Here is a 25,298-nt window from a genome sequence, read left to right as displayed (position 1 = left end):
TTTTGGCCTTGTCAGGCTCAATAATTCAACTATGATATGAGGAAAAATATTAACATAAGAACTAGAATACTGATTGTTAAAATGTGATATTAGCAAACTAACACCTTTATTAAACCTTTTGTAATTTCAACCCCAAAATCTGAATCTAATAGACTTGGCACAACTGTTTTTATAAAGGAATGGGTTTTATCTTCTTACCTCCACAATGGCATTGAGGGCCGTATCTGCCCCGATACTAAGGTTAGTGCCCGGCACATTGTTACTTATGGTTGCAGGTAGCATACAGAGCGGGATGCAAAACTCCTCATAGCTGGACCGAGCCTCATACAGCTGCAGCAGACACTCTAAGGCCTTTGGCAGGTCAGCACAACACAGCAGGGGACCACCACAGGGGACAGGACAATGCACACGTTAGACCAGCAGGGGGAGTACTGGTGCAGGAGTGGGCCCTGCTGATGGGACACCCACCGTGTGATGGCCGACATGGCTTCAGACTGCGAGTCGAGGGGGAGAGGAAGGGGGTACGGATGGGATCGAATCGACTTATGCACTCACACACACACACACACACAGGCTTGTCACGTGGCAAGACACTGAAGCGAGACGGCAGGGATTCTGCACATTCTTAACAGACACAGAGACAGCAAAGTTGATTCAGTCCACACATTAACATTGATAGTGTACTGTAACTGACAGTGATGATGCCCTCGTAACACTGGCAAATAAATTCCAACTGGTCTTTGCATGCGATTTGCTTGCTAAATTGTGAGTGTGAGTAAATATAAATGTCTCAGTTCACCCAAAACAGAAAATTCTGTCAATATTTACTCACCCTCATGCCATTACCCCTGTTGTTTTTATTTCAAGGAAAAATAAACGCTTTCCAGAATGACATAGTAATAGTGCACTATATTCCAAAGGCTCTGAAGTCACGCAATGTGAGTTTTTTTTTTTTTTTTTTTCTGAAAATCTTCAAACATGGTATTTTTTTCACTATTATTGACAAAGTGCTTTGTTTTTCACATGAAATTTGTTTCTTCATTCCCGTTTTTACCAAAACAAAATGCTGTGTGATGATATCCCTTAAATTAAATATATATATATATATATATATATACAGTATATATAATTATATATATAATTTACTGTATATATTTTTTTTTTGTATTGCAAAAAAATCTGCCCTTTACTTTTTTATTTTTATATAGTCATTAATTTTTTAAGCATCCAATATATATCAAAATAACTTTGCATTTGAGTTCCATGGACAACAAAACATTGAGTTTGTAAGGACATGAGGGTTTTTGGTGAACTATGAAAAGCTGGCAGTAAGGTTTGTGTTGAAACTATGTAGACAGACTCCAGTTCCTCCAGCGTGAGCCGGGGTGAGTGCTCTGTTATGACAGGTTAATGCAGTGTCAGCACAGCACAGGCTCAGTCACATGACAGCCACAAAAAAAGCACAGTTCCAAACATGCCACCATCATGTCATCTCCACTTACCTGTCAGCTAACGGCTCAGCTTTGTGTTTACCAGCCAAAACTTTAATGCTTAGTGTGGAAATGTTTCAAATTAAAGCTCACAAAACTATTAAGAACATGAGCAGGTCATATTTCACCCCCAAATCAACAAGGAATAACATCTTGCTTCAAGAATTTGGTCCAGACGTATCTCAATAAACGTATTCTTTCTTAAGTATTATTTGGAAGGTTTTTTGTTATTATTATTATTATTTTTTTTTATGAAGTTAATGATATTATTAATCATGTCCTGTCTACTAAAAATACATAAGATCGGGCACATGACACATGTATCTTTTGTTTATAAAGTTTAGATTTTTTAACGACATCTACACTGAGGAATGAGCACCGCAGTCACTCAATTGATGTTTAAAGCTCATTTGAATTTATTTGAGCTCATTAGACATTGACTGCAAAAGAGGTGCCTAAAGATTCGGTCACATTAGCGAAATTTTGAAGGCAAAGAAAGATCCATAATCTTATATAAACAGTGTAATGATTTAGGAAGTAGAGTTCACACAGAAGTCACTTTCTAATCAACTATCTTTCTGTTGGCCAATTTGATCTGGAACCCGATATGAAACTTGTAGCGCATAAATTCTCAATTTTGACTAGATTTTGTCTACGAAAATTAGCTGAACAATGGTAAATGTGACCGCAGCTTTGAGTTGGAACCCACTGCTGCTGGAAGCCTAGTCTGACGTGATTGGCTGGTAAACATAAGGCGGAGCCTCCTTGATTGGCTCATAAAGAAAAGACAGCGCTGATGTGATTGGTTGGTAGGTGGCGCCCTTCAGCCTCACTTACAACAGTGATGGCGTTCAGAGCCGTGTCTGCGCCAATGCTGAGATCTGAGCCGGGCACATTGTTGGAGACTGTGGCCGGCACCATAACCATTGGCACACACAACTCCTCATAAGTCCCGCGGGCTGCTAACAACTCCATGATCCCCAGGAAGGCCTGCAGGGCAGGGCAGAGCCGGGGATTTAGTGAACCGCCGGCGGTGCAAGGAATGGGGATGGAATGAGAAGACAGACAGGCAATGAGAGAGACAGACGAGGAAGGAACCGAGTGAAAAGCCATGGCCATCACGACGGAGAGCATGAGACAGAGGATCCACTCCGTACACACACACTTCAAATAGAAACACTTGCGTAAAATACATACACACATGTTCTGATGATGTCTCCATAGAAAGAGAGAAGATGAGCTTCAACTCAAAACATGAAATGACTGTTGTGGCTATTCTGGAGCTTAAATGGCACCATATGTCATCTCAGCTGTGTGAATGTTAATGTTCTTCATTCAATCAGCTGAAGGATAAACCGGTGCCTGCTAAGGTGATTAACATCATTTTTGAATGCTTTTGGATGCTCATTATGAAAAGAACAGGAGCACAGGACTCTTTAGGTGATGCTGCATAGGACAACATGATGGAGAGGGCAGGAAAGTTAACAAAACAGTGTCATGGACTTTTGAAAAAAATAAAATAAAACTGAATTGCAAAATGATCTATATATTTTATAATTTAAAAATGATCAATATTATCATATTGGGTAACACTTTACAATAATCTTTCTTAGTTAACCTTAGCTAATTAATTACAATGTGCAATACATTTGTTACAGTATTTATTAATCTCTGTTAATGTTACTTGTTAGTTTGCTTTAGCTCAGGTTCATTAAATTATAATAACAGATACAAGTTTTTATACAACAGTTTTTTTTTATAAAGATTAAAAAAATATTTATTGCTTTAGAAGATTTCATGTTACCTGATGTAGTTAACTAAGGTTAAGTTCATTGTAATATGTTACTTATTTAAGTGGTTGTATTTACATAAGTACAAAATACTATTAAAATATAATCATTTTAAAATACTATCTAAAATATTAACAGTGAAGAACATCACTTTTTAAGTTATTCATGTGACACACTAAATGCAAGATAACACATTAAAATGCCTAAAGTCCAGGCTGGAAGACATACCTCGAATCCTCCGATCACTAGCAGTGCATTTATGTTATACTTCCGCATCTGTTCTGCAATTTTGTCAATGTGCTTTGCAGGAAGTGTTCTGCAAATTTGAGAATATTGTACTAAGTATAGCACATTGCATGCAAAACCATCTGCATTACTAAAATCTGTATATAAACATGGGACATAAACTTTGTACATAAGATAAATACCGTTTAGTTCCCAGGAGGGATCCACCCTGACCCGTCCATCCACCTACATCTGCCCATTTGATCTCTTTTATCTGAGAAAGGAGAGCATAGTGAATCAAAAATGTGTTGCAACAAACATTTCCTAAGAGTGCATTAAAACTCCAAAATGCAAGTAAGCAGCTTAGAACTCTACATGAGCAGCTGTCCTCTAAGAGACCATCCTACATGAAAAGAAACCTCGTAAGTATCTAATCTGAGACAGCACATCGCACAAATTATATTTCACATGAGCTGCATTAGTGACTAAACCACAGTCAATGAGTTTGACATTTTTGCATGTCTAAGAATAAGTATTTAAGCTAACAACGCAATGCTTTAATGAGCTTACTCATTAAAGCACACTCACATATATTGAACTTATATTTAGATTTTATAAGTAACATTACAGAAATTTCCATGGTTATATGAAAAAGTGTGTGCTTAACTGTATTGAATGTGCACGTGTAATGTCCTTAAAAAAAAAATTAAAAAAAAAAATATATATATATATATATATATATATATATATATATATATATATATATATATATATATATATATATATATATATATATATATATATATATATATATATAAACTATAATAAAATAGGAATGACAAAATTAAACTGAAGTGTACTTAGAGTAAGTATATAAGTGTTGTCAAAAGACCCGGTACTAAAAAAAATGTAAATGTGACAGTACCAGGTTTCTTTAGTACCGAGTACCCGGTAAACCCTCTTGACACATACAGCACTATGATTTCCGTGAAGCAGAAAACGAGGACGGAATCTCAAAATCCAGTCGTTAAAATTAAACATAGATTTTAATACGGGCAGTCACGGAATTTGTCAAAGTTAGCATAAATTAATCAAATTAAATCTCCATATGGACCAGTATCTGTAAATGTTAAGCCGCAAAAGTTGGTTGAAATATGAATCCTGCATGTTCTGCGCGTCTCTGTGTGAATTTTACTACATGGACTGAAGCGAGTGATGCTTGCAGTAATTTCAGCATCTGCCGTCTCAATGAGGACAAAAATACATCAACAACATCACCAGAACTGTTCTGAGTCACTTCACAAGCATTTTACCGTTTCATTTGAGTAAAACCAGTGTCAATTTAAAGGTATTCATGACAACCCGTCAAAATAAGTTCATTTTTGCATAAAGTCGTTGTGCTAGAAATATTACTATTTTTTAGTAGAATGTATGTGATACTGCTACTACTGTTGAAAAAAAAAAAAACTTTATTTTTTAAAGAAATAAATCACACAATATTTCTTCCATGTTTTAATTTTAATAGCAAATCACCTTTATTTACCCCCCCCCCCCCAAAAAAAAGTTTAAATTTCATTAAAAGACAAATGTGTTTAGTGTTTTCATAATTATATTACTTGTAGACAGACTTTAAACACAATTGTAAATAAGTATAAAGAATGGCATTGGTTTTATTTTTAGTGATAAAAAGTTTTTTTTTTTTTTCTTTAAGCATATTTTTGTGTTTTGCTTTGGTACCGAAATTGGTATCGAGAACCGTGGATTTTCACTGGTATCGGTTCCAAATACTGAAATTTTGGTACCGTGACAACACTAGAGTATCTTAACAAACTGTACTGTGAAATTAACTTTAACTTTGTAATGTGAAATTAAACGGTTTACATTTTAAATCATTGTTTTATTAATATTTTGTTGTGATTTAAAAAGTACACTTATTTTGATGTGTTGACTTACATACTAGAGAATACGCAAAGTACTTCATTTAGAATTTTTTAACCGTGTTATTCAGCATTATATTTGAGGTGGATATATTTTTAATGGACTAAACTGCAATGTCATCATTGCAAATGTGTATTTATAAATACATTTAAAGGCTTGACAGACAAGTTAAAAATTACATTAAGAATATGCTTTGTAGTAAATTCGACGATATACATTTATCATATTTAAATGACAAAAGAGGCACAAAGAAGTAATTAATGTGGATTTTAAAGTTTAAGTAATTTACTTTAATTAATTTTTAAACATTTTAAACTATAATATATTTCATTAGTTCAAATTAACTCGCAATTAAATGTAAAGCATTATATTGTTTACACTTAAGTACTCTTTTTAAAATGATGCTTAAGTATACTTTTTCAAGGGTAGGGCTGGGCGGCATATCGAGTTTGTACGATATATCGTTTTTTTTTTCTTCACAAGCGATTCGATATGAGGCAATACAGTTTATATCGATATACAGTAGTTTGATACAAGTGCATCTGAGAATATAGTGGAAGGACACAGACTAAGCTGCTGCGGAGAAAGTGCACAATCCAATTTGTTCTTAACATCTGTCAAGCTTCATATTAAGGCCTTTAAAAACTGGTAGGACATACAGGTGCTGGTCATATAATTAGAATATCATCAAAAAGTTGAATTTGGGATTTTCCTTAGTTGTCAGTTATAATCATCAAAATTAAAAGAAATAAACATTTGAAATATATCAGTCTGTGTGTAATGAATGAATATAACATACAAGTTTCACTTTTTGAATGGAATTAGTGAAATAAATCAACTTTTTGATGATATTCTAATTATATGACCAACACCTGTAGTTTATAGTTTCATTCCGCATATTAGTTAAGTGTCTCGGCCCATCATATGCTCAGACAAAAAGGCTGCGTGTGTATATTCTCCATCTGTAAATGTTAGAAAGCCAAGGAAATATTTCCATTTGTCTGTTAGAAGTGCATGAGCCTTCTGGGATTCTCCACTAAACTGCACAGAAAACAGAAAGAGCTCAATTAAATAAGAGTACAATAATTCTGACTAAAATTTACATTTCGCTAAAATATTTGTAGTTGGACAATAAATGTGACGTAGAATTTTAACCCTACAAGTAAGTCTATTTTTATGCTAGCACTGACTGTAAAGTGACTGTAATGAGGTAATCAAAATAGCCTAACACAATTCTGTGCTTTTGTTCTCATTTATTTAAATTTTTAGTTTAGTGAATTTAACTTCCACTTTTCCACGATTGCAATGTTACAATTTTAGATTTTTAACCCTTATTTTGCACATAAAATAAAGTGAATAATTTTAATTTATTTATTTTTAGTGTAGTTTTTCAACTAGAAATCCAAATGGTTTAAATGTGATTGTCACTCATGTGGTTTCTAAATTGTTATAGACTAGCTAAAGACAAAGACTTCAGCTATGGATGAGACTCTCTTAACCTAAAATAACTCAACAAGTCTATCAATGTATAAGGGTTGGAGAGAAAATAAGAATTCAAAACAAAACAATAAAAAGATCGTTAATAACTATATATCACATAGATTTGATGAGGCGTTGCTTTCTCTACCCGAGTTTGTAATCCTCCTTGAGTTTGTTCAACAACATAATTAGGGGATCATGTCTCAATCTAAGGGCTATGTAATGTAATTAATTGCTCATTGTTTATCTTGATTCCTCCGAAAGCTCTTAGCCATCGCCCCTTACCAGCACAGAGTGGTACTGCAGCGGTAAACTGGTTTATATAAATCCTGTCATGTCCTGCAGTAGAGCAGGGCTAGATGTGACACCACTGTCTTGCATTTACATAAGATACTGGATGACATCATATTTTTGATTTGCCATTATGAAAGGCTACCTCATGGGGCCCAAGCAGAAAAGGATGTTGCTCATATGTGAAGCTTGTTTGCAGTTCTTGTTTTACATCACTTACTGAATGTCACCCATAAGCCACTGGGTTTAGAACCTGCTGGATGGTTATTAAATTTGGGATTTTAGAGATTAATATTTACCTGCCCCTTATAGAATCCTTCAAACCCATCACTGACAGCAAACATTTTGTGTCCCTCGGAGATGCCCACTCTGACAGCCGAGCGCACGGCCGCATTCATGCCGGCGGCAGGGGCGCCCACGTTCAACACAGCCACGTTAAAATTGCTCTGAATGGGGGATGAAGACACAACACATCAATAATTGACATTAAATCCACTTCTCATAATACAGCAGAGCGTTTGCTAACATGAGACTTCAGTTATATTTCTGACTTATGTTCGGTTGTCTATAATAAAGTGTCCTCATGGATTACTGTAAATTGTGCTGGATATACTGTATGCAGCCTGACAAAGCTAATACAAAATGGCCATATTCATTTACATAACCAGCTGATATGTCTATATATGTGAGGCCTGGTATTTCATAAAAATGTGTCAATGTTTCCAACCATCTGTGGCTGGTTCATTAATCTGTTTTTCATTCCATTTGTTGCAGGGCAGTTTGGTCTTCCGTTAACTCGATGACAGCCCAGAGCAGAGAAAGATTATTGACTAAACACTTCTGGACAAGCTGTCGTTTGACTTTTGTGACTGTGAGGCAGCAGCTTTGCCATTCAAGACTCTTGTTTTCTGGTCGACACCAGGCTTTTAGAAAAGCAACAGTAAACATACACTACTATGCATGAGTGGTTCTCAAACACTTGGGAGTCGGGACTCACTAGGGGCCTCAGAAAACTGCCAAGGGGGCCCGAAGATAGCTTACAATTATGTAAAATAGGACAAAACAACTTTAAAATGAGCTAAAATGATTAATGGTGATAATAATAAATGTTTAGATTTTAGATCAGATAGATAGTAATTATCTGAGAATCAGGGTTCTCGTGGTCTTGGAAACTCTGGATGTAAGATATGAGAGAATTGTAGTGATTTATAAACCTAAATAAAATAGATAAAAACATAAAAAGGAGAAACTGCTATTTGCAAAACATAATCATGAATGACTAGTCATATAAGTTCATTGGGAACTGATTTATAGTCAGGTAAATAAGAACATCATAATAAATAAATTATAATAATATATACTTCATAAATATTTTCCAAATGTGTCAAGCTCTAAAATATATTATAGGCACGGCTGAACTTACCAATGGGCTTGAGTGGGCTGCAGCCTACGGGTCCCGCCTTTGCCCGTTTATGTTTGTTTGATTTGTTCATTGTATGCCAGTCAGAATTAAGAAATTATTAGCCGCATTTCCATTGCACACGCAAGATCTAAACGGGTCAGCCTGTCAAGGGATTATTCCCTTGAAATTGTAATTGCGATTATTAATCTTGATTATCACAATTTACATTGAATGATGTTTATACCATTGTTTGATGCAACTGTATGCCGTATTTTTATAAGAAAATAAACAAGCTGAAAACACTAACTGACAAACTTTTAGTGCTTTTATATAGTATTAAGCCTCTAATGTCAAATATACATCGGACTGGTTTCTTCTTTAAATGATAAATGTATGTAAAAATATGATTGGTATTATAATGTTATACTAAAACTAAAACAATAGAAAAACCCCTAAGATGACATGTAGAAAGAAAAAAACATCTTAAGCATGCAGAATAACATAAGTGGACTTTGAACGATTAATTGCCGCTTTGAACGATTATTTAATTGTGGCATCCATAATTGTAATCGCGATTAGAAATTCGATTAATTGTTGCCTAACATGGCAACTTTAAACAGCTTCATTAAGCCTTTAGCCCCAAAGAGCGCACATTTAGAAAGATAATGACAAATTCTCAAATGTTCACACCACATTTCTTTTCAGAGGATGATTCTATATTACTATATTAATGTTCCATTAAAGTATGCGATCAAATGATGAGTTTTGAGCACTCTCTCTTGTCTTACTGTCATTACACAGTGGAGAAGAAATGTTATCAAAATAATTTTCTATAAAAAACAGAAATTGAAGGACTTAGCCTATCACACAAACACAAACCTGAGTTCCATTTTTTTTTGGCGGGGGGGGGGGGCCTTAATATTTTCGAATATCGGCATAAATCGAATATTTTTGTTTTGTTTTTTGCTCAAAGTTATTTCAGGGTTTTGATCTCTTAACCGAGAGAACACATCCTGTTTATTATATTATAGTGAATATTTAATAATAAATTTAAACTTTAACTATAGCCTAGACATGTTGCTGCCTGATGTTAGTTTTGAAGCATTAAAGCAAGCTAACACAACTAAAGGCCCTTTAAGGATTCGGCGACATTGGGATAATAATAGCTAGAGAATACAACTAAAAATAGCTATCCACAAGCAAAAATATTCGCACAGGATGTGTGACAGGACTAATTGATGTTGGTTTCCTCTGGAAGTATCTGCTAGAGGTGGAATTCTGTTTCACAGCATGTAGTGAGGGCTTGTGAACAGCATACTGATGTCAGTCAGCTGAGGTGTTTAGTGAAAGATGACCAGAGTAAAACAAACACATCATCCCTCTCAAGACATAACACTCACGTGTGGAAGCTCAGACTCTGGTTTGCGATGAGCCAGCAGTTTGTACGTCTTCAGATTGTTCTCAAAGCTCCTACATGTACACACAAACACATTAGTGCTATTATTATATTTAATAAGATATGAGTGTTGTATCTGTAGTTATGCTCAAACTATACAACATACACTAGTGTTCAAAAGTTTGGTTTTTTTTTTTATAGGATACATTAAATTGATACAAAATGATAGTCGTTGTTACAAATACATAGGTAAATGCTATCCATTGCATATTAGAATGATTTCTGAAGATCATGTGACACTGAAGACTGGAGTAATGATGCAGAAAAATTCAGCTTTGCATCACAGGACTAAATTCCATTTGATATATATTCAAATAGTGAACAGTTATTTTAAACTGTAATACTATTTAACAACATTACCATTTTTACTGTACATAGGAGACTTCTAAAAAAAAAAAAAAAAAATTATATATATATATATATATATATATATATATATATAAATCTGACCAACCCCAAACTTCTAAACAGTAGTGTACAAGCTATTCAGGGTTGAAAGAAGTTAAACTACATTCAAACAATAAAAGGTTATTAGCCACACAACAAGATACAAACTAAATGTAGTAAATGCACCTTCCACGTAGCTGCACGGCCTCTTCAAATCTTTTCTCATCCATGGCCTTCTGCACCTGCTGAGTCTACAAGACAAACAGAAGCACTTCCATTACAAATGGTATGATGCATGAATTTAGGGGGAGGTTGAACTGATTTGTTGGAAGCAATTTCTGAGTCATACTTTTTTTTTCACAAAGAAAGTGAAAATAATGTCACATTGTTTTTTATTCTGACCCCCCCCCCCCCCCCCCCAATCAAAGGAATAGTTAATAAAAAAATGAAAATTCAGTCATCATTTACTCACATTGTTCCAAACCTGTATAAATGTCTTTCATCTGCTGGAACACAAAATAATCTATTTTTGAAGAATGTTGTATCCACATTGTTCAAAATATCTTCTTTTTTGTTCAACAGAAGAAAGTAGCTCAAGGGTTTAAGTGTGACTAAATGATGAGAAAATTCCTTTTTGGATGAACTATCCCTTAAAGCACTAATGCAAAAAAACAAAAAAACAACCTAATTAGATATTAAATTTAAACATATTCACAGAGATGCAAATGCCGGAATGATTCATGAGTGCAGCAGTAATGCTGTGTTCTCATTCCTCTGCTGAACCGTGTGAGTGTGGATCTTTATTATCACAACACTAAACCCAAAGTCTTACCATCTGCACACACTCCATGAGGGGCAGCCGCACAGACTGGTTCCCACACAGAGACACCACGCAGGCTGGCGTGTTTGCAGTGGTCTCAAGCAGTGCCAGAACCGCCTCCACACCCATACGACTGGCCTGAGAGCAAACACAAAACAGCACTGCAATCTGTAATGCACTTAATCAACTCTAATGTAACCCGAGTCACTTTATGTATAGAAATAGCTTCAAATTCCATGTAAACAGAAAATGTCATTTTAAATCTGACTCCGGCGGCCATCAAATCTGTTTATGTACTTCATGTAAGCTCCCCCAACCCTCCTGTTTTTATCCCCAAGAGTTTCTTACCAGAATCCTGTCAAATGCCGAGGGGGTCCCTCCTCTCTGGACGTGGCCCAGGATGGTCACGCGTGTGTCGAAGCCCAGACACTGAACCACCAACTGGAGGGGTGATAAAAAAGATTTAGAGTTGAATTATACTGTAGGAATCAAGGGAATTCAGAGGTTTTAGGTCATATTTTGTCAACAAAACATCTTGTTCATCATGCAAGATACCATTCACATTTATATAATAGCTAAATCCTACAAAATTATCACCATAATCGTGTTTACTAACCTTACTAATTATGTTAACCCCAAACTGAAAATGATGTTGTCATTTATGAAACCCCTATGACTTGGAACACAAAAGAGGTTATTTATACGTTAAAGTGCCTTAAATCTTACTATGTTTCTAACACAAATCTATTGTATGATTTGGAATATAGTGCACAAGTTGTATGGATCACTTCTGTGATATGGTGTTCTTCTGTATTTTTATTTTATTTTTTTTTGTGTTTAGGAGAACAGTGTTAGCATTCTACAAAACATACCCTTTTGTGTCCCATTTAAAAAAGAAAGTCATATTTTGAGTTTGTAAAATCACAGTAAATGATTTCAGACTTTCCTTTATTGGGTGAAATTGGGTGAACCATTCCTTCATATGTTTTACTATTTGAAATGTTATTTATTGATACAGCTTAGTGCAAGCACAGAAGACCAGAATATCCCATAACAATGCATGCATTTAGCATAAAGATTCAAAAGAAAGCTGCAACGCACAAGCAGAGAATAAGAAACTGAGCATTAATTGGTGAAATCAGAACAGCGTTGCATGCTAGTCAGTAAATTACAGCCCATTTTTAGTCTTTTTTTTTTTTTAGAGACTAATGCTAAACGTTGTAAATAGTTCAATTCCTGCAGGACCTTTTTCAGGATGAGGAAATTTGTACTTCCCCTCACACTGAACAATCTGAACAAAGAAAACAAATGTTTCCATTTCCTCAATTAAAACTAGATTTTTGTATTGCCTGAGCTTGCATAAGTAACACATACCACCATGATGCTGATGATAATCTGACAATTTCCCCAATAATTTCAGATATTTCTATGATATTCTGTTATATATATTGTACCTGGATAAGACTGGGTCCCCAAATATGAACAATCCAAAAACCTAATTTCTCTATGATATTCTAGTGAGTTGATTTTTTTATTTATTTATTTTTTAAATGAGCATATTTAAAAATAAAGTCTGAACAATACTAAAAGTATTCTGAAAGAACATGTAAGACTGAGCTGTAACGTAATGTGCATTCAAAACACTAACCCACCGATGCCGTGCAGTAGTCAAGACATCCAGTAAGTAGAGGCTAGCCATAGCTGGTTATGTTCAGAGGTGACCACAAGTGCCTTACCAGAAGGAGTGTGTGTGTGTGTGTTTAAGCAAACCACACAGGACAAAGCCAGAGAGCGCGGACACACAGAGCTCACAGAGGTCAGGGGTCAATGCATGAGCTGGATCTCTATGCACTATCATGTACTTACATTCTTTACATGTTCTGAGGTAATGGGCTGGTTGTTACGATCAATCGCACCTTCAGCTACTATTATGATATTCAGCCTTTTCATTCCTGCCCGTTTCTATGAGGGTAAGAGACACGTCACGAACTGAAGACAAAACAGTGGGAGAGATTCAAAAAGCTGGAATTCAGGCTGCCCCCTTACAGAAACACCAATCCTACTTAAGCAACTGAGAGCAAAGCAGAGATAGTGACTTGATCCTGCAAAGATCGTCCACCTGGGAATTTAACCACTCCACCATACACCCAGTTGAGGTGCATTCACACTGACTGTTACTGTAATTGTTCGCCAAGTGGCAGTGCTGTTGGTCAAGGTCTTTAAGTCATTATTACAGTGTGAAAGCCCTTTGCAGCAAGTCTTTGCATCTCTTTGGAGTCTTACTGGAGATGGGCCACTTCAGTTATGAAGCATTCCAGATTTTTGCTCTCTCCCATTGAAAACATTCAGTACTCACATCCTTGACTATACTAGAAGTAATCGCTTTTCCATGTCTGTCAATGGCTCCTTCAGCGACTATGATTATGTTCAACCTTGATCCTCTGGATCGCGTCTGGGACCGTGTACACATTTGTTCCACAAAAAACATACATGTTATAAACAGAGGAGTATGTACCAATAGAAAATATATATTGGGACTAGTGGAAAGTGATTTACTGTATGCAGATGTCTATACAATCTGTATATGTACATGTACAGTGTACAACAGATGTTGAAGGGTAGTTGAGAACCTTACTCAGTTTTTTTAGAGAAATCCAGGATAAAAATCACACACTTCTAGAATATCTCTAACAAGTTGTGATGGAAAACTATACATTTCAGTTAACAGATTCTACTTCATAAAAAGTGAAGCTGAACTAGTTAATTTAGTTTAATAATTTAATAAGTCACTTCTCCATCACTGTATACAACCACAAGCTTACTTTAATGTGTGTGTTTTTTTTTTTTCAGGTAGAAAACTAGTAAGAATAGACCTGAATGTAATTCAAGTGTGACCACCTGACTATTATAAGGAGTTCTGTACAAGGAGTGCTGCATTTAATTTTAGTGAGAAGTGATGTATTTTTGTTTTACCGCAGAGAGTTTTTGACACATTTTCTCTTCCCAGCCATCCTCAGGGGGCATTTCAGGAATCAACACCCAGTCGGCTCCACATGCCAGGGCACTCACCAATGCCAGATAACTTTATACACAAGTGCATACAGATGAATAGAATACAATGTCTTATTTGACAGTAGCCAGCATCATTTCACCGTCAAGCGCAAAGACTATGCCAATCATATATTTAAAAAAAATCCAGACCAAAATAGCTGTAATAATATGTAATAATCTCACCCACAATGCCTGCCCATCACCTCCAGCACAAATGTCCTCTGGTGACTGTAATCCATAAAGAATGATTAGCCAATAAATGGGAATCACTCACAAACTGCCATTTACGTTCACAAGAAACATCTGGTGGTTTTAGATGATGTCATTTTAGATTTGTGTTACTTGAATTAATTTTGGTTATGGATTGTTGAAGTACCTCTGAGCTGTAGTCATAATGGCATCCACCACCTCAATAATCCTGTGGAGGGCGGAGTCTGTTCCTATTGTCATGTCAGTGCCACAGAAGTCATTGTCAATAGAGCCCACCATGCCCACAATGTGAAGAGCAGAGTATTTCTGAGACGCCTCCTCATCAATCAGACCTGCGATTAAACACAGCCACAAGATGCTAAATTAGATCAAATTATATGCCAGATTTATATATATATATATATATATATTTTTTTTTTTTTTTTTTTTTTGATTATTATATAGGGTTTGGTGATATGGCAAAAAATCATATCACAATCCTTTTATTAATATTTTTCCGAAAAATCACGATTTAAGTTTTTATTGTGATTCTTTGTCATGTTGGTTTACTAATTTGCAAGTAATCCGAGCAGCGCAACCAAAATATTTTCCCTCTTTTAAAAACAAAGCCTTTATAGGGTAAAAAAAAAAAATAGAAAATACAATTCTGTCTTCATTTACTCACTCTGAAGTTGTATTAAACCTGAATGAGTTTCTTCTTCTGTTGAACAGAAGATATTTTGAAGAATGTGGGTAACCGAACAGTTGCTGATCCCCAGTGACTTCCAGAGTATTTTTTTCCCACTATCAAACTCAATGGGGACTGGAAACTGTTTGGATACCCACATTCTTCAAAATAGTTTCTACAGGTTCTTACAAGTTTGGAAGAACATGAGAGTGAGTAAATAATGACAGAATTTTCATTTTTGGGCAAACTATACCTTTAATGACAAGCGGCAGCATGTTTAGTACTTTTAGTCTGCTGTCACTTTAAGAGCTGCACGCATCCATTTTTCTCTCAGCTAATTTCACTTTAGACAAATCCAACTGTTTATATGTAAACCTCAAACGATCAAAAATCGTGATATCGCACACCCCATTTGCATATCCGTCTGCTCTGCTTGATCTTTTTTTTTTTGCCTAATTTAAGCCTTGTTGAAATCCTAAAAAGTTCATGACCAATATTATCAAAATTATTGAACAATTTTTTAACAATTAAAATGCTTTGTATGTAAATGTGTATGTACATTAGTCAAAAAAAACTCTTAATAAACTTAATTTTATATCTATAGTGTCATCTGCAGCCCCAAGGTATACCTTGCTCGACCAACTCTGCCAGCAAGCCACTCCACTCCTCTCTGAAGAGATTGGCCCCGGTCAAGCTGCCGTCTCCACCAATCACACACAGGTTAGTGATGCCCCTCTTCACCAGGTTATGAGCAGCCTTCAGCCGGCCCTCGTGCATACGGAAATCTTTGCATCGTGCGCTGCCGATTACAGTGCCGCCCTAGAACACAATCATACAAATGAATTAGCAATGCTTACATGAAATGGAAAAGCTATTGGCCCATGTAGTAATCGTAACCTTGCAACATTGTGAGCATCAGCATGTATGAGTCTCGGTATGTATGAGATGTTTCTTGTGACACTCACCATTTGCAGCATGCTGGACACACTCTCCCATGTCGCCTCCTTGATATTGTCGCCTCCATCCACCATACCCTGATATCCCTGTAAAACACACAAGCACACAATTAAAATGACTCCTCTTATCCTTGAATGACATCTTAGTTACCAGAAATGAATTCAGGTAATCATGTGAACCAGCTTACGGAGATTGGCAGGCAATGTTCTGGCTTGGCAAGGGCATGGCTTTGTGTTTACAAAATGTTTCTGTGCAGCACAAGGTAAAGCGTGTCATTTCTGCGCCACTAGCAAATGCTAGCCTTTGCCAGCGTCTCAAACAAATGATTTCACAGATGAAATGACACGCTTCACCTTTAAGAATGAGGGTGGAATCATGAGAAAATGGATGTGTGGGTTTCTTCACTGAAGCAGTTGTATAAAAGCGGAGTGGGTGAAGATATTCGGCCTATCACAGCCAGACATCTCTTCAAGCAGGGCTGAGATGCGATGTGATACTAATGGAAAAAGTGTGTTTATATGAGACCAGATACATGGGCTTTAATTCAAACCACTGTGGAAACACTTCTGCTATGCCAACAACTCTGTAATATTATTTACAGTACATGACTTATTTCACTAGAAAAAAATGCCTGTGTGTTCTTTCAGGAGTAACATTTCTATATTGGAAATAAATGATTGGCCGATGGGAGAGAGTGAACACAACACTGAGCAACCCTTATGTTATACAGCAATGGCATAGTTTGTCTTATTAACGTTTACATATCATTGTACATCATGTAAAGACATACCACTCTTCCAGTTTTATCTGAATTCTGTAAAAATGAACTAGAGACTGACCTCATGAACGAAGTAAACTTTGGCTCCAACATATATTCCCATACGGACCACAGCTCGAACAGCAGCATTCATCCCTGCATGCAGAGGAACAACAGACAGATTGTGTTATAGATGGATATCTGTACCAAAATACTGGGAAGACTGGGAAGAAGCAACTTAGAACTGGCTGTTTGTTTGGGTTTGCACTTGATTATGTAATTTGAGGATTACTGTAACCCCACTGTGAAGCATATTATGAAAACTTGGTCTTGCTATAATACCTCCCTCATAGCTCTCTATGCTAATACTGGGTTAGAAATACTAGCTTTCTATCTCTATAACCATCTTGGTGCTATGTCCATAACATCTGGTTTGTATCTGGTATGCTGAAGTATGCTAAATTTGCTAACTGAAAGCTACACTCTTTTTACAAGGCAACACATTGCAATTAACTGGGAAGGATTGAGTAAGAAAGAGACAATGTGAAAAGCAGAACAACTCCAACATCTGAAAAACTGTTTTGTCTTTTCAATGCATTTTCTACTGTAAAAATATTTTTTAAGTGTTCTGTGGGAGAAAAGAGATGGTTGCTTACAAGCTCAAGTCAACAGTCTCTCTGATACGTGGGTCTGTTGATACAGTGCAGCTTGGGTTATCTAGTCTTTTTATTGTTTGCTAGGCACATTGTTAAGTCTGATGTCAGATGTGTCAAGGTGAGAGATCTGCCCTACAGGCGCTGAAAAATTCAGTGTCACCGTGAGCTCAAGCTTCTGAGTCTGTCACTGTCGATCAGTTTATCTAAAATAGACAAAGGTTTGCTATTTATGTCCTGCAGCTGTTTTAAAGTTCTCAAGCACTAATTGAGTGAATTCATCTATAACATGTACGTGTCAGACATGTGCTGGTATACATTAAGCCACTGAAATGACTAATATTGATTGTAAGTTACATCAGACAATGACTACAGAAATAACACATTCAATCCATGGTGACTCATTAACAACTATGAAAATGTATGTGAATTTTTTTCCCAGTAACCTACACTACAGTCCAAAACAAGAACATTTGCATTTCTCACGGGAGCTGCAGAGAAGCTCTTGTGAAGGAGTACACTTTAGCATACAAAAGAGCACCTTTGATTTGACATTGTTACAAAGTGGAATTTTATTGTCCACAGATTTTTCCCTGACCTTCTATTCTCTGTAAATTAAGTGTGCACACCATTTCTGTAAAACACTCAGCAGTCAGATGTCCGTATGCACAAAGGCACAGATCCCTAAACAAGACCATATCTGCAGATTAAACTTTTTTTGGAGAAGCATTTATTTATTTTCAAACTAGCGCCTCACGACTACACCATGTTATGTTCAAGAAGCTGCAAAAAACACAGGTGCAGGTGAAATGTACAAACATGGTGACATTCAATTTTAAGTAAATATAATGGGCAATATATTGCATCACCAAAAATTATCGAGGTCATGTACATATATTGCGCGATAAGTCGATATATTGATTATTACGACAGGCCTATCTGCACCTATATAATATGGTTTCAAAACAATACCAAAATACAAATAAATAGATAAATAGATAAATAAATAAATAAATAATCTAAATTTCCTTTGGGGGAGGGACACAAAAATAGCTATGCAGTTCCTTATCACAATCAATCATGGTAGCAAAACAATTATCTGTTCAGATAGCTAGAGAAATAATTACAAATTAGAGGGGACAGACATAATAATATATATATATATATATATATATATATATATATATATATATATATATATATATATATATATATATATTTATATTTGATTAAAAATAAAGATGTTATAGATCATTTGGATTAACTAGATTAAAAAATAAACACAAGCCATCACAAGAAGGCTCAGTAATGGACAGTGATGCCATTTTAACTATTATTATTATTATTATGACAATAATTATGATGGGAAAAAAATGGATGCTGCGTAAATAGTATTCAATATTTTAATATTTCCCCTTTTACCCTAGCGGGAGTTGGTCACATGACTCATTTCCCTTGTGACGTATCTCTCGTCTCTCAAAGGTGCAGCGGGTCCTCACGTACGCATCTCTTAGGCTTCCTACACCCCGAGGTCACCTAAATTCACCAATTCTTTACAAAACACATCACATACAGAAGAAACCATGACCTTTACAGCATTTGCACGCGAGAAACACGAGAAAGCCACTGTGAAACGCGCAGCAACTTCCTGGTTGGTGAAGACGCAAAATCATAATTTTGATGATTGAAAGACAGATATAAGGCAATGATATAAGGTAGCCTAACACAAAGATGACGGTTAATGTTATGCAAACACAAGCAAGCATCATCTTTCAGGCTGGATGGAGACAGTGAAGACACGCTTCGTGCTATTCGTGAAGGTCACATGATTCCGCAATGCAGTGACATTTATCGATACCGGGATACAGTAAATGTCATCCATTCACCTAAACACCTACGTAAAGTATAGCTGTTTGCTATTTGGAAACGTTATTATAGAAATGAAAGCCTCTGACATGAGCTCAGATTGAATTAGTGTGACCTGCTTCATCCTCATCCTCCTCAACATGCGTTTCTACACACCCGTCTAAACCGAAAGCAGCATTGCTGAATCTGAAGTGATACACGGAAACCATGTATCATACCGCAGGAGCTGTGACCTTGTGGTTATCTCGTGGCTAACGTTACATTTCAGTCGCTTTGGACCGTCGGAGGCCATTTCATCCTAACGAGAAGCAAAACTAAATATCAGGATTCATTGAGACAGTGCGACTGATATAATGACAGAACAGCCAATGTAACGCTGGTGACCGTGTAACAGAATGCAACATATGTAAAAGTGAAACTATGTCGATCATTTTGAACACTTAACAAAATACCCATGAGATAGTAATCAGAATGATAACCGTGTGTTCTTCAGGAGTCATGTACCTTGCGCATCTCCTCCACTCGTCAGCACCGCTATGGCCTTCCCAGCACCCGACAGACTCTCAAAGAACCTCTTGTTGTCTGTCTGAGCCATTTTTCCCTTTTTTAATACTTGTTATATGTTAAAATATATTAATGAATAAATTAAAGTCTGTATGAAAATGTGCCGGTTCGGGGACTCTTGTCCTCCCCGCTCCTCTTCTCTCTCCAGCGGTCTCCTCCTGAGAGTCCTCTCTCTGCCGCCCCTGCTCCAATAATATCCCAGATCTGTGACTGACAGCTCTCCCAGCCAATGGCTGATCAGATCGCGCGTTCTTGTCGGAATCCGCGAATTGATGCAGGCGGGACGATAAGTTTGCACAGAGCCCGTCTTTGGTTTGCTTTTGTCAAAATGGTCTGGCTTGTATTTCCGGGAACTGAGACGCCGTCAATGAGCAAAATCGTCGAAATTAAATTTATTGTAAGTTTATTGCTGTCAGCAGTAAATATATGTTATTTTAATTGCCGTACAAGTAAATGAGTTATTTTGGCGTTGTGCTAGTCATTTCAGTAGCTTGTTACCGTTATTTTTTTATAGTATGCTGCTGTTGGTTTGTGTAAAAAAAAAATAAAAAAAACCTGCGTGTAAATGCCTTTGTAGAAGCATCATCCACAATAAAAGTGTGTGATTTACTATAAATTAACATATGACAATACACTTTTTAATTGATGTGTTTTAAATTTGTTAAAGAGACTAAGAATTGTTTTATTTAAAATATATATTTTTAGAATTATTAAAAATATCACAGAGTAAAGTGTTTTAATTAAAATAAAACATAAAATGGTGATTGTATTAGTTTTCTTTATTATGTTTGTTCAAGAACATTAACATTAGGTAGTAACATTGTAACATTAGGTAGCATTAGTACAAATGCAGAAGTTCAGAAAATAGGGAAAGAAAACTCACATTTAAACAATAAAACTAATAAATAATCTAGAATCCACATATTTCAAAATAATCTCACATTTTGTGCATTACAATATTTGAATTTCACAACAATTCTATTAGAAAAACTATATTTCTACTACTAGATATCTCACACAGCAATAATCTGTTCACGACTCAATAAATCAAGAATTTTTGTACCTTTGTACATAATGTGCATTTCTTTAAATATATACATATATCCATTGAGCTTATAAAATGTTATACCTTATATGCAATAAAATATATCCATTAATGCATGCATAATAAAGACATTTGTGATAAAGTCTCTAGCGTCGCCTTCTGATGGAGCGTTTCTCCAGCCTCTGAAGAACCTCCCTCACTTTTGAATTAATGATTTCCCATGCACAATGAGAATGGGACTGTAAAAAATAGAAATATATAGACATTAATATGGATAGATGAATAGAAAGATAGATAGTCAGACAGTTAAATACTTTAGGATCTTACCTTTTTCTTTAGAAAAGCTTGTAGTTTATTGAAGCATGTGGTCACAGGCTCATTTTCAGCATTGTCAGAGTTATGAACCTACCAGAAAAATACAGGCAATATGATTATCATGTTGATAATGAGCTGCGTGGCTGTATTATACCTTATTTGTGATTCTTACACAGCTGCTCAGAGTATGACGGGTGTGATGAAGGGCCTCGATGAACGTCTTTGGGTTTGGGTTCTCTTTGTACATTGTTTCTGTTTTCTTGACAATGTCGACCAGAAGAATTGCATTATGATCCACCTGTGAAGAGCAACACTTTAATCTTATGTTTTTTATTTTTGCTATTTACTTTATATAAAACATCTTTTATCAACATCTAGAAGGAAGACAGATGTACAAACCATATTGGCCAGGTGATGTGGATTACACAGACTGGCTTCTTCATAATCAAACGCACAATCATGAGATATCGCAGTGCCCTTTGAAAGCACAAAGCATATGTGTTTTATAAAATCATTTAACATTAAGTGAAATCAGAGTTATGTTGTTTTAAGGACATTTACCATTGAATTTAAAGACTGAATGAGATGCGCCCATTTTATGTGTCTTGCACACTCCTTATGGGCTTCCAGCAGAGATATGAACATGCAAATGATGGTGAATTTAATCCAGACCATTTTTTTTTTCTGAAATCATGGAATAAATTTTCATTAGTAAAAAAAAAAAAAAAAAAAAAAATGAGACACACACACACACACACACACACAAACAAATATATGTAACACATATATAACATTTGGTGTCAGAAGTTCTCACCTGTTTCCAGCGAGTGTAGGTGAAGCTGAGATGCTGTGAGATGCTGATGTGACATTGTGCTTTGCCTTTTATACCTTGAGAAGTGACACCTGGCATTCCACACCTGTCAGGCTGGGTCAAAATGAAACAGGCCAGAAACACTGACCATACCTGTCAGGTAGGGTAAAAATGAAACAGGACATCTTTTTTTGATACCCAAATTCTGGTATACCTTGAGGAAGTTCCTGTCAGTGGAAAGTGTGGGGGCGTTTAACTGATATTGAGGGCGGCACATTAGAGCACAGTTGCAACTGTTTTTCCACCATTTACATATCAATTCTGTATTTCTTTCCTGAATAATGCAGAAAATACATCAAAAAGTAAAACTACATATAAGTATAAAAACAGACACCAAACATGCACGTGCAAAACATGCACAGGAGTACAAAACAAGAAAAAAGTTTATTTTTATTAAACTCTAATACTAAGAGGAATGGTAGAATTGGCATACAGTTTTGCGCTTGCTTTAATTGGTCACATTATTTTATTAATTTGTTATTTTAAAAAGTATAAATTAATTATTATTATTATTATTATTATTATTGTTATTATTATTATTATTATTATTATTAAAAAATGTTTTAAGAAAACTTCAAATTTGTGCTGGGAAAGGCTATATATGCACATAGGCTGATCCATGCTATTGGTTTTTAACTACCATTAATATACTATTATAGCTTATATATCTTATATAGACTTTATTTTTATATATTCTGCTGTCATTTCCATTTTAATTGAAATTTTTGTAAAACAATTTGTGCTTGTGTCAGTTTTATTAGTTTTTGTATGTATATGTATGTAGTTTTATTTTATTTTTTTTTGTTTTTGTTTATTCAGTTCAACCTCTATTTAAACTAAATAAATGAAAAAAAAAAAAAAAAAAAAAAATATATATATATATATATATATATAGTATTATTTAATCAGAAGGATTTGATGCATTGTTCTGTTGCGGTTCAATTATTTTCTTTTCCCTCAGACACTGAAGGTTCCCCGATCATGTCAACCTTGTGACGTGTTCTTATGATGAAAGATGCAAAGTAGCATCTGCAATAGAAATGAAAGTAAAAGTGCTCTCTGTCCATGCTGACACAGGAGTTTCACTTTAGTGGAACTAAACAGCAGTTGGTGGAGATGTGTATACAGCACATTTTTCTCTTAGCCTATTGAGCTTAATGGCCTCCTACAACATGCGCCATGTGGTGAAACATTCAGATTATCAATAAACATTGTTTTGCACAATAAAAGCTTGCACAAAGTGGTTTAGGTCCATCATGGAAAACCTAAAAATATCAGGAAATTTGAGTCTTATTTCCTGGCCTAATCATAGAAAAAAAAAAAAAAATACCCCCTGTATCTATATAATACTCATGAATGACTGGTAACTCACCAGTCAAAAAGTGTGGAGACCCTGACTGAATTTCTGCTAACCCATTGTTTACTTGAAACAAAAGTTATCTATTTGCCTGGAAATGGGTTTGTGACAATGCTCAGTTTTGATCCTCCATTATTTGAAAAGAAAACTGAAATCCTTTCAGAAAAACAGACTCTCCTGTGCAGAATATAGCACTATATGAAATATAGCCTGTCCCAACATGCATGCACAGAGCACCTTTCTTTGAAACCAGGAACTAAGATGTAATCTATTCATTCATCTACACCGGTGATGCAATTTTGACAGCAACATGTAAGTTTTGATTTATTTAAAATGTGGAAAGTACATGTCATGGAGCTTGTGGAAGAAAAGAGAGGTGTGATATTACTGTAGGCATTACATCAGCAACACTAAAAACACCAATAACACATTTGCAACTGCCTTTTTGCACAAACTGACTGGCAAAAGCTCTAACTCATCTAATGTGAAATTGTTATCTGAATAATACCCTGACTGTACTGATCCTCAGATGCCGAGTGATTGGTCAGGATGACATTTATCGCACATGTTATCAATAGTTGTGGCTCTTGCAAATACAGTGTTTTTTGCTAAACCTGAAATATGGCACATTTTGCATGCACTTTTCAGCTGAAACGTCCACAAGAGGCGAGTGTAATGAAAAAAAGAACACATAGCTTTGGATACAAAATGGTTGCAAAATTATATTTTGTGTTACCGGTAGCATGTTTCAAGGCAGTTTCAAACCAAACTCTCCAGTGTCTGGAGCTAAATAGCATGTTGAGTTTTCTCTAAAACACATACATGTGACTGTGGCAATGTTATATTGTGTAGGCTGTTGAACGTATAATGACAGTAAAGTCTTTATTTATCAATAATATGGCCCTGTAATCATAAGTTGTGTGAAAAGGAACAAAAGTTGTCTTTATTTTAATGAAACTTATGTCATTTAAGCTTGAGACTACAGTGCAAAGTATGTATGTATTAGTGTATTTTTGCAGTTTTACAGAAATGCAGGCCTTGAAAATAAGAAAGAAATTCATCTTTCCTTTAGAATTGATCACAGTTTTTAAATGTAACATTTAAAAACAAATGAGACAAATGTGAAATACTGCATTCACATTGCATTAACTAACTAACTATCTAACAAACAAACACACATATGAACAAGTCTTGAGGCCCCTGGTTTTTAGATGTAATCAGAATATTTTAAAATGTATTTATTTATTATAACTTGCTAAATGAATATATTTAAATAATTAAATGATAAATTAAGGAAACAATTAACTAAAAAATTGTATATGTTAAAATCACATTTAAGTCCTCAGCAGTATGCTTGTGGATCACAACATTTGCAGAACATTTCAAACTGTTTAATTAATCTAAATGACCCATATGTTTTTTTTTTAAATGCACCATCAGTGGATTCGGTCAAAGATCCCAGCAATGCATAGGAATTCTGAGCAATCTTTCAAGCACCGCAGTGATGTCAGTGTTTCGGGAAAGTGCAACAAGTAATGTAAATCCTGAAACCTGTTGGAGCAGTAAAACACAGCATTTGTAAGAGATGTCAGAAACAACTTAAACAAAAGTTAATTTATCACATTAGTTTATGTGCAGAGCTTCTTTTTTTAAATGTTTTTATTTTTTTTACTGATATTCAATATAAATGTTGAAAGTAAGATATAA

The 25,298-nt window shown here is 35.4% G+C and overlaps 1 protein-coding gene across 8 annotated transcripts in view; it reads right to left on the bottom strand.

Moving 5' to 3' along the window:
• The window catches only part of LOC132123939 (ATP-dependent 6-phosphofructokinase, platelet type-like), a 29,831-nt gene extending 9,656 nt beyond the window's left edge, over positions 1–20,175 (bottom strand). For 2 of the 8 annotated variants that reach the window (XM_059534626.1, XM_059534621.1), the window contains exons 1-16: positions 19,944–20,175; positions 17,003–17,076; positions 16,172–16,249; positions 15,836–16,025; positions 14,706–14,871; positions 14,513–14,557; positions 14,252–14,360; positions 13,635–13,730; positions 11,627–11,719; positions 11,291–11,416; positions 10,645–10,709; positions 10,016–10,085; positions 7,513–7,659; positions 3,709–3,779; positions 3,509–3,596; positions 2,328–2,480 (exon numbers count right to left, since the gene is read on the bottom strand). In XM_059534626.1, coding sequence (XP_059390609.1) covers positions 2,328–2,480; positions 3,509–3,596; positions 3,709–3,779; positions 7,513–7,659; positions 10,016–10,085; positions 10,645–10,709; positions 11,291–11,416; positions 11,627–11,719; positions 13,635–13,730; positions 14,252–14,360; positions 14,513–14,557; positions 14,706–14,871; positions 15,836–16,025; positions 16,172–16,249; positions 17,003–17,076; positions 19,944–20,034 — 1,662 coding nt within the window. In that variant the 5' untranslated portion in view covers positions 20,035–20,175. Of the gene's footprint in view, positions 1–198; positions 352–2,327; positions 2,481–3,508; positions 3,597–3,708; positions 3,780–7,512; positions 7,660–10,015; positions 10,086–10,644; positions 10,710–11,290; positions 11,417–11,626; positions 11,720–13,144; positions 13,241–13,634; positions 13,731–14,251; positions 14,361–14,512; positions 14,558–14,705; positions 14,872–15,835; positions 16,026–16,171; positions 16,250–17,002; positions 17,077–19,943 lie in introns of all 8 variants that reach the window. The other 6 variants (XM_059534623.1, XM_059534620.1, XM_059534622.1 and 3 more) reach the window with 4 other exon arrangements.
• Positions 20,176–25,298: the final 5,123 nt, after the last annotated feature.

Source organism: Carassius carassius, chromosome 42 (assembly GCF_963082965.1).
Source record: "Carassius carassius chromosome 42, fCarCar2.1, whole genome shotgun sequence".
NCBI lineage: Eukaryota > Metazoa > Chordata > Actinopteri > Cypriniformes > Cyprinidae > Carassius > Carassius carassius.
The sequence above is the reverse complement of the archived record's forward strand: the minus strand, read 5'-3'. Positions and strand labels throughout refer to the sequence as shown.